The 15,228-nt window shown below is 44.9% G+C and overlaps 1 protein-coding gene across 2 annotated transcripts in view; it reads left to right on the top strand.

Annotated features, from left to right (window-relative positions):
• The window catches only part of Ascc2 (activating signal cointegrator 1 complex subunit 2), a 46,210-nt gene that overhangs the window by 10,227 nt on the left and 20,755 nt on the right, over nt 1-15,228 (top strand). For both annotated transcript variants that reach the window (XM_029545262.1, XM_021210536.1), the window contains 4 exons: nt 2,395-2,524; nt 9,352-9,419; nt 11,405-11,515; nt 12,548-12,660. In XM_029545262.1, coding sequence (XP_029401122.1) covers nt 2,395-2,524; nt 9,352-9,419; nt 11,405-11,515; nt 12,548-12,660 — 422 coding nt within the window. The remainder of the gene's footprint in view (nt 1-2,394; nt 2,525-9,351; nt 9,420-11,404; nt 11,516-12,547; nt 12,661-15,228) is intronic.

The raw sequence follows: 15,228 nt of genomic DNA, 5'->3' as shown, positions 1-15,228 counted from the left end.
AAAAAAAAAAAAAAACAAAAAAAAAAAAAACAGAAAGATAACGAGTGCTATTCACAAAAATCCCCTGGCCTAAAGTAACTACCACTTTTAAAATTTTTATTTCTGTGTGTACACATGTGTGTATATAGGTGCATATGTGTATATGCACATATGTGTATAGGTGCGTATGTGTATAGGTGCGTGTGTGTATAGGTGAGTATGTGCATAGGTGTGAATGTGTATAGGTGCATATGTGTATAGGTGCGTATGTGTATAGGTGCATGTGTGTATAGGTGAATATGTGCATAGGTGTGTATGTGTATAGGTGCATATGTGTATAGGTGCATATGTGTATAGGTGCATATGTGTATAGGTGCATTGTCAGAAGACAACTTGCAGGAGTTGGTTCTCTAACTGTGTAAGTCCTGGAGATGGAACTCAGGTCCTCAGACTTGGCTGCAAATGCCCTTGCCCACTGAGCCACCTTGTCAGCACTCAATATCACCACTGTGAATGTACATGTTCCTTCATGGACTTCTTGTCCTTTGCGTGTGTATGCACATGTGTGCCACAACACATGTATGAAGGTCAGATGACAGCTTGTGAGAGTGCCCTTGATTTCCACCCTGTAGGTCCTAGGGATTGAACGCAGTCCTCAGCCGTATCAGCAAGTGCCTTTACAGTCAGCCATCTCATCAGCCTTCCCAGTCCCTACTGTCAATGTTATAATGTTAATTTCATCTTCCTTCATGGAATCTAACATGCTTTTTTAAAGATTGGTTCTGTGAGGCATCGTGACACATGCCTTTAATCCTAGTAACTCAGGAAGTAGAGGCAGGTGGATTTCTTTGAGTTCAAGTCCAGCCTGGTCTACTTAGTGAGACTCAGTCTCAAAAAAATATTATTTTTATTTATATGAGTACACTGCAGCTGTCTTCAGACACATACTAGAAGAGTGCATCGGAAGAGTGCAACCATTACAGATGGGTGTGAGCCATCATGTGGTTGCTGGGAATTGAACTCAGGGCCTCTGGAAGAGCAGTCAGTACTCTTAACCATTGAGCCATCTCTCCAGCTCTGTTTTTATTATTTATAATTGCATGTGTGTCTCTGTGTTGGTATGTACAGGTGGTACCTATTTTTAAAATTTGTTTAATTTTTACTTATGTATGTTTATGACTCTGTGTCTATGCTCATGAGTGCCAGTATCCATGGAGACCAGAAGAGGATGCCTGTGATCCCTTGGAGCTGGAGCCACAGGCAGCTGTAAGCTGCCCAATGTGGATGCTAGGAACCAAACTCCTATCCTCTGTAAGAGCAGCAAGAGCCCATAACCACAGAGCCGTTTCTCCAGCCCCTCCTTTAGGGAAGGTTTGTGTGGCTGGGAACAGAGAATTTTAAAGATTGGACCTTGGGTTTAGATATAGTTTAGTAGTACAGTATTTGCCTAGTATGCACACGGCCCAGGGTCTGATCCCTGACAGCACAGTGAAAAGGGGATCTTGTTTTGTTTCTTCATTTGGAGATAGGATCTCTCAGTGTAGGCCAGGCTGATCTCCAACTCACCATTGTCCTGTCTTAGCACCTAAATACTGATCTACATGTTTTTTAATATTTATATACTCACGTGTGTGTATGAGCTCTTGGATCTCAAAAGAAGGCAGCAGATCTCTTAGAACTGGAGTTTCAGGTGGTTGTGAACTACCATGTGGATGCTGAAAAGCAAACATGGGGCCTCTGCAAGAACAGGAAGTGCTTTCCGCTGAGCCATCCTTCCAGCCCCTCTGAATACTGACTTTTACAGGCATTTCAAACTACATTTTCATTATAATTAAATTTCAAATGTACTATACTTGAGAGAAAGTTCCATGTATATAGAGCAATGAGTCCCATGTCCCCCTACACTACCTGTGTACTTACCAAGGTTTTGCTGCTCTTGTTGAGTCTGAGTTTTTTGGTTTTTTGGTTTTTTTTTTTTCAGGACAGGGTTTCTCTGTATAGCCCTGGGTGTCCTGGAACTCACTTTGTAGACCAGGCTGTCCTCGTACTCAGAAATCCACCTGCCTCTGCCTCCTAAGTGCTGGGATCAAAGGTGTGCGCCACCACGCCTGGCTGAGTTTTTTGTTTTTTTGTTTTTTTATTGAAGTATTTTTATGTAGTCCCAGACACTGGTGATTTACCTATAAACACTGAGAAGCAAACCCCAAGCTGACTTCCCTTGTGTGTGTCTGTTTACTTGAAGCAGAACCACTATGACTTTGGGTCTTTCCATAAAGCTGACATGTACACAATACAGACGTGCTACCATGGATTGACCTGTGCCCAGCTGATGAGCATCAAGGTGTTTTCTCACGAGTTTGCTGTTGCAGCATCTGCACACCCAGCCTGCACCCTTTCTCCATTCTCTCCCCATAGGACCACTTCATTTCTCCATCTGCATTTGGAGAAATCCTCTACAACAACTTCCTCTTTGACATCCCAAAGATCCTGGACCTCTGTGTGCTCTTTGGAAAAGGCAACTCACCACTGCTCCAGAAAATGATAGGTGAGTAGGATGGAGGGCCTGCGAGTGCACAGGGGTGGCCCTACATGCCAAACCAGAGGCCACCAGTGCTGGTGTTAGACAGGACAAAAGTATTAGGAAATGACTTCACAGATGTAATATATACATACATTACACAGATGAAATGCATGAATACATATATGCATGCATACATACAGATATAATACATGCATACATTTATAATACACACAAAGATGTACCAACTCTGAAATAAATGACTGGGGAATCAAAACAAAACCAAAACAGTATGGCAGGCAGTGCCTCAAGAGTCTGTGAGTCTTGCTGGCTGTGTGCATCCCTATAATCCCAGCACTCAGGAGGTTGATGTAAGAGGGTTGTGAGTTTGAGGCCAGCTTGGGTTTACATAGTGAGTCCATGCCATACTGGGCTATTGGGACCAAAACAACAAAATATCTGATATCAGTCAGATGACAGGTGTCAGTCAGTGGCAGGTCGTAGTGTGAGGACAGGTGTCAGTCAGTGGCAGGAATGAGGAAGTGCTTTGGCAGTGAAAGTCAAGAGTGCGGATTGCAGGCCTTCATTGGATTGTGGCCTGGGTTCTTGTCATGACACGCACATCCTATTTGCTATCTCCACTGGATGCTCACAGGGGCTCTTGGGGTCAGTGCTGTCATTGTCCCCATTTACAGATAAAAAGACAGGTTGAATTTTAAAAGACTTGACTAAAAGCCTATACTAGTCAGGTAGCCAATTTGGAACTTGTAACAGCTATGAAGAACTGACCCTGGAACTCTAGCTCTCTCTGCTCTCTCTCAGGGATAATGGGGCTGCCTCCAATATAGCACATATTCAGCATTGCTGAGAGTGGGTGGGGCCATAGTTTGGAGACTCTGTAGCTGTGGAAAAAGAAGACACTAAGTTGGATTTCCTAGGTAGAAATGGGCTGGAAGGTTCACTTAGAAATGAAAGCGATGGGGTTGCTGCAGAGGGCATGCCTCCACTGATTCCTTCTTGAATTGAAGTTCATAGTATTGGGTCTAGAACCGGGCGATGTTCATTTGAGCACTCCTGCTGGCTTCCCCATCCTCAGACTGTAGGGTATAGCACTTGGGGAGCCTGAAGTAAGAGAGAGGTTCATGAGTCTAGCTTAATCTGCATAGTGGATCCTGGCTTTAAAAACAAAACCCAGCCAATCGTGGTGGCACATGCCTTTAATCCCAGCACTCGGGAGGCAGGGCGGGCGGATTTCTGAGTTCGAGGCCAGCCTGGTCTACAAAGTGAGTTCCAGGGCTACACAGAGAAACCCTGTCTTGAAAAAACAAAAACAAAAAAACAAACAAAAAACAAAAACAAAAACAAAACCCAAACAGACAACTACCCTTGGGATAGACCTCTCCCTTTCTTCTTTATTCTAACTGAATGCATACATACATACACACATGTATATAGTTGTATATATAAAGTTTATATATAACTTTATATAAAACAAATACAAATGTTAGATGTATATATAAAGCCACTTATAATAATCTAAATTTTATTTGTAACTATATAAATCTATAACTGGTTTCTGAGAGGTTTGTTTTGTTTTTGCTTTTTGAGACAGGGTTTCTCTGTGTATCTCTCTTTATCCTGGAACTCACTCTATAGACCAGACTGGCCTCAAACTCAGATCCAGCTAGGCAAGCACTCTTTTTTTTTTTTTTTTTTTTTTTTTGAGAGATGACATTTTTTTTTTTTTTTTTTTTTTTTTTTTTTTAGATTTTTTTATTTATTATATGTAAATACACTGTAGCTATCTTCAGACACTCCAGAAGAAGGCATCAGATCTTGTTGCGGATGGTTATGAGCCACCATGTGGTTGCTGGGACTTGAACTCTGGACCTTCAGAAGAGCAGTCGGGTGCTCTTACCCACTGAGCCATCTCACCAGCCCCTAGGCAAGCACTCTTAACAGAGCTATGTTCACAGCTTACAAATAAAGAATAAAGAAGCAGGAAAGCCATTAGTAGATATTTATGAATCTTTTATTTATTTACTTATTATTCACTTCAGGTCATTTCTTTGTATTTATTTTAAATATATTAGATCATAATATATGTGAAAATTTTACCTGTCAATTTCATTGAAACATTCGCGGTTTCTCCTTTGAGTCTAATTATTGCCTGAGTATGGGTAGTCCTGTTTATTTTCCCAGAAGGCCAATATTAATTCATTACAGACTTAGAGGATGAGGTGAGTTAGCAACAGAAAGCATCGTAAGTCAGGGAAACAATTACCAGGCCAGTTTGGTTAGAGTGGAAGATTACAGAGAGCAGCATCAGGAGCCAGAGAGAGGCACTGGAAAGGCTGCATCCAGCTTTCTGAGGAGTAGCATTGCCCAGCGGTGAAGATGGTAGGTCCTCCATGTAACTCCCTGTCTCACATGCAGCTTCACCAAGTCAGTGAGCCTTTCAAAGCCTCAATTTTAGAGAAAGGAAAAGCTGATGGTCTGCCTTGTTGGAGGAGGTGTGGGGTTAAATAGGAAAAAGTGAGCAACACATTGGACACTGGGACTGGCAGGGCACAGGTGCTTGGCAAGGGAGAGCCCATACTGGGATGAGGCTGTGGTGCCTCTAGGAGCTTGGAGCAGGGTGAGAACTCATCTGGTGAAAAGGTTACTCTATTAAGGCTGCAGTTGGAAATAGACACATGGTGGGAGCGAGGCAACTCCCTGGCTGGAACTGGAACAGAAAAGGATGTTATGCGGCAGATCGTGGAGAAAACTTAACAATTTTGGAGAAAACAGACAGACAGACAGACAGACAGAGAGAATAGTGCAGAAAAAAATGGCCTTGAGGACTTGGCCGTGTACATTGTGAGTTAGAAGCAAGGATCCCTAAGATTGCGGTGAGGAGATGCTGGGAGATGAAGTATCACAGACAGCCCAGGAAAGTGTTCCCACTGCCCAGGCTTTCGTCACTTGGGCCACTGGCTCCTTTTAGAATCAGATGAAAGATAGATGTCATAGATTTTTGAGAGTTGTTTTTTTTTGTTTGTTTGTTTGTTTTTTTAATTTAAAAAATTTTAAGTTATATTTCAAACTCTTATTTTGTACAGGAGTAGGTTCTATCCTTTCACTAAGTAGATCCTAGACATGAAACTAAAGTTATTACGCATGATTTTCTTGCTGAGCCATGTTGCTGACTGTCTTAGATTTCTGTTGCTCTGACAAACACCATGACCAAAAGTAACTCAGGGAGGCAAGAATTTATTCATCTTACAGTTCTATATCAGAGTACATTGGCATTGAAGAAGTAAAGGCAGGAACTAAGTGCTGCGCGCTGGCTTGTGCTGCGTGGCTTGCTCAGCCTGCTTTCTTACACCATCCAGGTCCACCTGCCTAGGGGTTGGATCTTCCTACATCCGTCAAGAATGTCCTGTGGACTTGCCTACATACAGGCCATTCTGGTGGTGACGTTTTCTTAGTTGAGAGTTTCTCTTCTCAAATTCCTCTAGCTTGCAGCCAGCACAGAAGCACAGAACACCATGACTACTTCTTCTTCTTTTTTTTTTTTAATAGTGATGTGAAGCCCAGGCTGGAACTCTGCTGCCTCTGCCTCACAAGGGCTGAAATTACAGATGTGGACCATCATACCTTGCTTTTATTTTCTTATGTTTTGGGGAGCATTGTTGTTTTGTTTTACTGGTCTTACTATGTAGCCAAGATCAGTTGCTACATAGTCCTGGCTGGTCTTAGACTTGAACATAGGCTCTTCCTGCCTCTGCCTCCCAAATGCTGGGTGTTAGGTGTACATCACTATGCCTAGCTCCATGTACTTTTAAACTATTCTCGGATCACCAGGCTGAGGATTCTAAACAACTCATTTAAGGAGAATCTTAGTTTTGGCTCCTAGAAGGTGATAGATCTAAAAAAGGTACAGACCAGGCACCTGGAGCCTGCATGTGGCGGCAGATGTGGAGGAGCCCGCAGAGGCACTTCTCTCTCTCTCTCTCTCTCTCTCTCTCTCTCTCTCTCTCAGAGTAGCTCTCTTTTCAGTCCTTGAATAGAAGGCATAAGAGCAGCTTCCATTTCCAATACCACAAAGACTCTGTGGCAGAGCAATTACCTGTAAGAATGATGGGGAAGAAAAGCTGAGAGGGTCAGCTGCCCCGTGGGGACAAGCATGGTCTTCTCTCCTATGTATTAAACTGACAAGGTTGGCATGGCTATCAGCAATCAGTTCCCGAAAGCAGGGCTCCTCAGTCTCAAGCTTTTTTGCACATCAGGAGAAAAATGAGGCCCTGGATCCTTCATAGGTTGGTGATGTGTGTGGCCCTGTCTCCTTTTCACCCTGGCTTGTCATGGAAGAGAGAGCCAGAGGATGCCCTATTTCTTCCTTACCTCTGTACTCTTCTTTTTGTTTTGTTTTGTTTTTCAAGCACTGGCTGTCCTCGAACTCAGAAATCCACCGGCCCCTGCCTCCCAAGTGCTGGGATTAAAGGCATGCGCCACCACTACTCGGCTCTGTACCAATTCTTAAGATAAATTGACCTACCTTAAGATAACAAGCAGTTTTCAACTTTTATTTCTTTATTTCTATGTGTGTGGGTGCTTTGCCTGAATGTATGTGTGCACATGTTCATGCAGTGCCTGCAAAGGCCAGAAGAAGACATCAGATCCCCTAGCCCTAGAGTTACACGTGGTTGTTAGACACTATATGGGTCCTGAGACACTCACCCAGGTAGGTCCTCTGGAAGAGCAACCAGTGCTCTCAACCAGTGAACCGTCTCTCCAGGCTCAAGATACATTGGTTTTTTTTTTTTAAAAAAACATTTTATTGATTACCTGTGAATTTCACATCATGGCCACACATATATATGTGCACCATGTGTGTGCCTGATGCCCATAGAGGCCTGAAAAGGGCATGAGGTCCGTGGAACTGGAGTTACAGATGAACGTGAGCCACTGTGTAGATCCTGAGGACTGAGCTTGAATCCTCTGCATGAGGAGCCATCTCTCTGGCCCAGTTTTTGTATTTTGGGCTTTTGTTGTTGTGTTGGTTTTTTTTTTGATAAAAGCAAGAGAGATCTTCGTTTTCATTGAAATCAGATAAAGAAGAGGAAAAGAGACTCAGAAGACCCTAAGGGTCTTTGGGTTGTGAAATTTGAGTTATTTTGCCAGAAGTGGTAGCACACGCGTTTGATCCCAGCACTTGGAAGGCAGAGGCAGGTGAATCTCTGTGAGTTTGAGGACATCCTGGCCTACAAAGCAAGTTTTAAGACAGCCAGGGCTGTTACACAGAGAAACTTGTTTAGAAAAACCAAAGGGAAAAACGAAGGAAGAAATTTGAGTTATCTTGATGCTTGAAAAAAAAATCTTTTTTCTGGCAGGCAATGAGGGAACGTCTACCTCATCCTGGGTGGTCAGGATAGCAAGAGGGGTATGCCATGGCCCTGGGAGTGCCTGCTTCAGAAGCACTGTGTAGAGGAGGTGACACATATCCCAGGATGAATTCTGGGAGGTCATTTCAGGCAGTTATCTGAGGTTATGGATGCCTCTGGTTAGATCCAAGGGTGGGCAGGCGGGCTCTGATGTGTGGAGTGGAAGCCCGGTGGTCTCAGGTACCAGCAGGGTATAGATTTAGGACTTTCTGTATTAAAGTCAGTTCAGACTAGCCCTAGAGGATCAGGGTATTCTTTGCCTCTATGGAGGGCAGTGTAGATGATCCAGGCACACCTTCATAGATTACAGGGAGGTAAGAGCATTGAGCTAAGGAGGCTGGGCTAGAAAAACTCAGCCTTTTGGAACCAAGGAGTAAATGGCATCTAGGAGTGTGCTGATGAAAAGCCCAGCTCCTTGCTAACTCACCAGCCTCACCTGGCAGTCCATCCTTCATGTTAACCTTCCTTCCCTGGGCTGGACTAGGGCTGCGGGGCTGTCAGAATTGGATGTTCTGGCCCTCATACACGCTGCAGGAAAGAAACAGACAGGCAGAGAGAAAAGAGAAAGACTCCTTGGCCATATCTCTTTGAATTCACCCTTTGCCCTTCTCAAATAGGACTGAAATCTAAACATTGTCTGGTGCTTACATAAAAACCAGACCTCTTTAGCGACAGTGGCTCAAAGCTGGCCACCAGCCTGAGAGGCAAAACCTATGGTGAGATGAGATATCTCTTGCCTCCTCCCTCGCCATTGCACAGAGAAACCCCAGGTTCTGTCCTAGCTTCCATATGCTGTAAGGAGGCACATGCAGCAGCAGGTAGAGGGTCGTAAACACTGGAGGCGGGCTTTAACCCAACAGCTACCAACACATGCCAAGCCCGTCTCTGCACCATTCCCTCCTGTTTGCAGGAGGGTGGATTGAGATGGTAGCAGTTCAAAGCAGAGATTCCCAGAGACATTTCCCCTAGCGTCTCCTCACATTCTCTGAGGTGTGGCTTGGCAAGAATCGTGAGTTATTGTAGGTTTATTGAATAAAGGAATCGTAGTTCCTAAATTTCCTGCATAATAGAAGTCCCAGTTCCACAGCTAGTGCTGTCATAGGAGAGGCATGGTACCCATGTTTGATCACTCCCTGAGGACACCAGGAATAGCTGGTTTGACAGGGCTGCTCACTGTTTTACGTAATCAAAGGTATTTAAAAAGTTAAATGGTACTGAGTAACTTCCTTTCTCAGCCCTGGGAAGTTTCTCAATGAGGACAATGCTCAGTATTAGCTGGGCCTGAGACCAAGACTCATCCTAGATCCTCCCCACAGGCTGGCTTAGGAAGGGAGAAAGGTCACAGAACATACTCATAACCAATTTTAATATGTTCGGTCCATCCTTGGCCTCTCCCCACTTTTTCCCTTTCTCTTCTCTTTTTAGGAAACATATTTACCCAGCAGCCAAGTTACTATAATGACCTGGATGAAACCATTCCCACCATACTTCAGGTACTGTCTCTTACCTTTGCCCTGGGGAGAGCAAGCTAGGTAAGGGAGGAAGTCTTTGGATTTTTCTTGTGGAACCTGATAGAATTGTTTGCTTTCCCGTCCTTTCCCAGACTCATCTGGAAATGTAGCACATTGTAGGCCGTTTACCTGTGTGCAAAACCCTAGATTCTGTGCTCAGCGGGAGAGGAAGAGGGAAAAGGAGGCACAGGGGGGGGGGAGGGGGACGAGAAAGATCTCATTCCCAGATTGGCTTTGTCCTACCTTTGGCTACGTGCCTTTCAGTTCACCCTCTGCCATTCTTGAACAGGACTGACATCTGGAGATTATCTGGCCCTCACACAAAAGGCTTTGGTTTGTGTTCTGTCTCCTTTCCCAGCAGCCAGCAGTTGCTCCTTTCAGACACCTGCATTTCTCAGATTGGAGCTGTGAGGGTTTATAAAACCGTTTTGTGAAAGATTAATGTATATTGTAGAAAATATGAGGAATGTTCAAAAGCTGAAAGGAGCTGGGCGTGGTGGCTCATGGCTGTAGTTCTAGCTCTTGGGGGCCTAAGGCAGGAGATTATCTTGAGTTCCCAGGCAAGCTAAGGCACTACATAATGAGATCCTGCCTCAAAAAAAAACAAAAATAAATTTTTGGTTTGTTTTTGGGGTGTGTGTGTGTGTGTGTGCGTGTGTGTGTGTGTGTGTGTGTGTGTGGTTTTGCTTTGGGGTTTGTGTTTTGTCTTGTTTTTTATTTTTTGAGATAGGGTTTTTCAATGTGGCTCTTTCTGTCCTGAAACTCATTGTGACCAGGCTGGCCTCAAACTCACAGAGATCCACCTGCCTTTGCCTCCCAAGTGCTAGGATTAAAGGTATATACCACCATGCCCAGCTTCAAAATTAAGATTTTAATTACAAAAATGAAGATCACATACCCTGGCAAGATGGCTTAGTATGTCAAAATGCTTGCCAGCAAGCCTGAGGACCTTATTGATCCCCAGAACGCACAGAGTGGAAGGAGACAAGTTGTTCCCTGACTTTCACACACATGCCTATAAACACACACACACACACATAAGTAAAAGGAAAGACAGACAGACTGACAACACTGTCAATTCAGCCTTGCTTGATTTTATGACATCCTATTTTCAAGTCCGTTAATTTGTCTTTTGCTTTAACAAAATTCCTTTAACCACTGAATGTGAACATTTAGGAATGAGAGACAGGAAGATTAGGAGTTCAAGGTGGCTATCCTTGTCTGCACAGTGAGATCAAAGGCATCCTGACCTACATGAGACCCAACTCAATATATATATATATATATATATATATATATATATATATNTATATATATATATATATATATATATATATATATATATATATATATATATATAGAGAGAGAGAGAGAGAGAGAGAGAGAGAGAGAGAGAGAGAGAATGTGTGTGTGTGTGTGTGTATACACACACAGATATATAAAAGTTATCCTATAGTCATCTATAAAGGATCTAAAAACCTCTTAAATATTGCTGAAGGTGTTTCTCAGATATGTATTTGCTGAGCCTATTCAGTCAAATCATAGATGGAAGATTCTTGGGGGTTTGTATTTTATATGTATGTTCCATGTATGGTTACTAAAAATGGAACTCATGGATTTGTTTTTTGAGACAGGCTCTCACTGTGGCCTAGAATAGGCTCTGTAGAGCAGGCTGACTTTGAACTCAGAGATTCACCTCCCTCTACCTTCTGAGTGCTAGGGTTAAAGGTATGCAGTACCACATCCAGCCTGGGGCCCAGGGCCTTACGTGTACTTGGCCTGCAGTCTGTCACTGAGCCACACCCTCAGCCCTGCATGATTTACGTTTAATCCTGTCCCCCTTCCCACTGGATGTTCTGTCTCTAGGTTCTAAGGCAGTTCTTGGGTCACCTGTCTCTAGTTGTGGGATGGGGATTCTAGGTGCTTGTTCAGCGGGATGTGGATTTGTGCCTTTGTGCCTTTCTTAGGTCTTCAACAATATCCTCCAGCACTGTGGTTTGCAAGGGGATGGGACCAGCACCACACCCCAGAAACTCGGGGAAAGGAGTCGGTTAACCCCCAGTGACATGCCTCTCTTGGTAAGGTTGCCCCTGAACCCAGTTTCTTCTGGCTGAGACCTTCAGCCAAAGCCTGGCTGCCCTGGGCTGAGAAGATTGCCAGTGCTACACTCTGCCCCTGCCCCCTGCCTTGGATTTAATCTGTGTTCTACTGTCCCGTGGGCTAAGAGGCTTTTCAGTAGGTTTTGTTCCTCCTGGGAAACCTTTATGGAGCACCAAAAAGAACAAAACATAAGGATTTGAGAACTGGGTCTAGTCCTCAGTTCTGTTCTGCAGGCTCATAAATCTGTAGTGAGGGATCTCCAACTTATGCCAGGTCCTGTGCTGAGTGTGGGGGATAAAGCAGCAAGCAAAAGCAGACATGGTGCCCATCTTACTCCTGAGCATGACATACAGAAAGTGAGCGTGTAAGGAGCCTGGGTGTGTGTCAGTCACTACAGACAGCTAGAATGAGGCAAATGTGAGTGACCAATAGCCATTGAGCAAGTATTTCAGAAGCATACATGCCAGGAGCTGTGGAGCAAATCATCTTAGTATTCTGAGTCTCCGTTTCCTTACCTGTTTGTCACATGGAGAGCCCAGGAGCCATCCAACCTGCTCCTTCGAGTTGGTATGAAAGTCAGCAAAGCAGATGAGCAGACACCCTGTGTCCTGTGGACCCTCTTTAAAATGTCAGCAAGGGGCGGCAAGCTTGCCGCTCCAGTCTTCAGTAGGCTGGGTGGTCTCTCTCTGGGCCCAGTGTTCAGATTCAGATTCATTTTCCTGCAGGTAGAAGAGACGATATCAGAATTACAGGTGACCTTAGCTATCATTGAATGTAGCTTAGTGAAGCTACAATAGCAAACTCTGAGACTTAGAATGATTAGGTAGCCCAGGTTACCCTCCCAGAGATGCCTCTACTCTACCCCTGACCCCACCCCTGACCCCACCCCCTTCCTCCCAAGCAACTTCCTACCTACTGGGAACTCTGGCTTTGTCAGTTATGATTTAGGCCCTCTGCAGAGCTATCTGTGGGGCTAGAAAGAGTAATGCTCTGTCTTCTCTTGGTAACAGGAATTAAAGGACATTGTTCTCTACTTGTGTGACACCTCCACCACACTCTGGGCCTTTCTGGACATCTTCCCTTTGGCCTGCCAAACCTTCCAGAAACATGACTTCTGTTACAGGTACAGTGGGACTTCTGGTTAAAGTAAGGGCTCTAGTCCACACATTACTCAAATACATATTGATGTGGTCCTTAGAATATACCAGACGAGGGCTGGAGAGATGGCCCAGTAGTTAAGAGCACTTGATGCTCTTGGAGAGGACCCAGGTTCCATTCCCAACACCTATATGACAGTTCACAGCTGTCTGTAACCTCAGTTTCAGAGGACCTGACACCCTCACTCAGACACACATGCATGCAAAACATCAATGTACAATGAATAAATCATTAAAAATATATATATAGGAGCCGGGCGTGGTGGCTCCTATCTCAGCACTCAGGAGGCAGAGGCAGGCGGATTTCTGAGTTCGAGGCCAGCCTGGTCTACAAAGTGAGTTCAAGGACAGCCAGGGCTATACAGAGAAACCCTGTCTCAAAAAAAAAAAAAAAAAAAATATATATATATATATATATATATATACACCAGCCTGTCTTCTAGCCTGGGGACGCAATGAGAAACATAGATAAAACTTCTGCTGAGAGGAGCCCTCCCAACTGTAGCTAAGAATGGGATAAGGGAGGGAAAAAAACCCACAGCAAGATGACAGTTTCAAGTCTACCTTATTTGTTTTGTGTGTCTTATCAGGGGACACAGTGACAGCCAGAAAGAACTGGCATAATGAGGAAACAGCAGAGGTATGCAAAAGGAGAATAACTCCTGAAAACAGCCTTGAGCAATAAGCAGGAGGCCTGGGGCCCTGGCTGCCCTGCCTTCCCTGCTCCTCGGGAAGCGAGCTGAGGCAGGGGGTGACTTGAGCCCCATGACTTGAAGCTGACCTGATCAGCATAACCAGACCTGAGCTCAGAGTCTCAGATGAAGAGGGAGGAGCCAGATCTGCAAGATAGACAGGTTCCGGTGACCGGAGGGGTGTTGAAGCAGATGTGAAATGTACAAAACGCCCAGACTAACTAACTGCCAGGTGTGGTGGCACAGGCCTTTAGTCCCAACACTTGGGAGGGAGAGACCTGCAGACCTCTGAGTTTGAGGCTGTGGTCTACATAGAGAGTTCCAGGACCTCCAGGGCTACATAAAAAGACCCTGTCTCAAAATAAACAAACAAAAAACCAACACCCAGACTGTTCCAGAGAGAACCAGGGAGTGGAATGTAGCCCGATTGAACTAGTTGAGGCCTCTGGGACTCCAGAACAGGGAGCTGATAATAAAATGAAGGTTTTATTATTTGCTGACAGGCTGTGGAAATTGGGGTTTATTCCAATGCACTTGAAACATGGGAGGCTTCAGTCCAGAGAGGCCCAGCGAAGAGCGTGTTGAGATGGACAAGAGCTCAGAGGAATCTATGGAAAGAAGGGAACCTTTGCACAGTTAGCATGTGCCATGACAAGGAGGAGAGCATGGATTTGGGCATTCCCAGGCTAGGGTGAAAGGACCAGCAGCCTGCTCATTGCCTGGCAACAAAAAGTACTGGCCTATTCCCAGTGGCCTATAACTGTTGCTCTCACCAGCCACAACTCCCAACCATTTGTAGCAGCTTCTGGGTGCAGTCCAACTCCTTCCCTCCCATCTCTCCATCCATTCTGCCATTTACCCACTCATTCAACAAAACATTTATCTAGCTCTGTCTTGTGCCAGTGATGGCAGCTGGTCCTCTGACTCCTCTGTGGTCTCCTCTGCTGGCGAGAATCAGACATTAGGGTTGCTCAGCTCCCCAGGGGTCATTAGAATAAAGTGCTGACCAGCGTTCTCCAGATAAGAAAGGGCTTGGGGTAGGACTGTAGCTGTCCACTTTGGGGAGAAAAGGTATTTTTAATAATAAAAGAGCATGTGGAAATGTAAAAAAGATAGGAAGCCAGAAACTGAAATCACCCTCAGGAATTGTATTGCTCTCGGCATTTTATACTCTGCCTATTTTCATTTACTTTAAGCAGTTTTCTCATTTTGTCCAAGCATCTCCCCAAATAAGCACAGATGGCTTCCGAGGGAGGAAGCTCTGCAAGAGCAGATTTTCCTGCAGAGACGGTGAAAGCAGAAGATTCCCACCCGTCTTGGCGGATAGTGAAGAAAGGATGTACTGCAGAAGTGCCTGCCCGTGACTGTCTATAGCCTGCAGCCGGCCCAACCTGTCCCAGCCTGTGCTGCAGACATGAACACCCACACATACACACAACCCCAATTCCCACAGCACTGGGTTAGCCGTCACACTTATCCAAAGAGCTTGCTTCACTTTCCTCTCCCATCTACTCAGAGAGTGTGCAGAGTCTGCTCTTGGGCATGAGTCAGTACAACTTTCACTTTGACAGAACTCAAAAAGAGCGATGACTCAGCAGTTAAGAGCAGGGTCTGTCTGCCAGGGACAGAGTCCACTTCCCTGCGCCCTGTAACTCCAGCTCCAGGTCTCCTGGCTTCTGTGGGGCTCCTTACACATGTCACACTCACACACACACACACGTACACAATATAAAAACCTTTTAACAGGGTGAACTATCTGGTGAACTGTCTTCTTCCCACAGTGTGAACTATCTGGTGAACTGTCTTCTTCCCACAGTGTGAACTATCTGGTGAACTGTCTTC

The sequence above is a fragment of the Mus pahari genome, chromosome 13 (genome assembly GCF_900095145.1).
Source record: "Mus pahari chromosome 13, PAHARI_EIJ_v1.1, whole genome shotgun sequence".
Taxonomy (NCBI): domain Eukaryota; kingdom Metazoa; phylum Chordata; class Mammalia; order Rodentia; family Muridae; genus Mus; species Mus pahari.
This window is presented reverse-complemented; position numbering and strand designations above follow the sequence as displayed.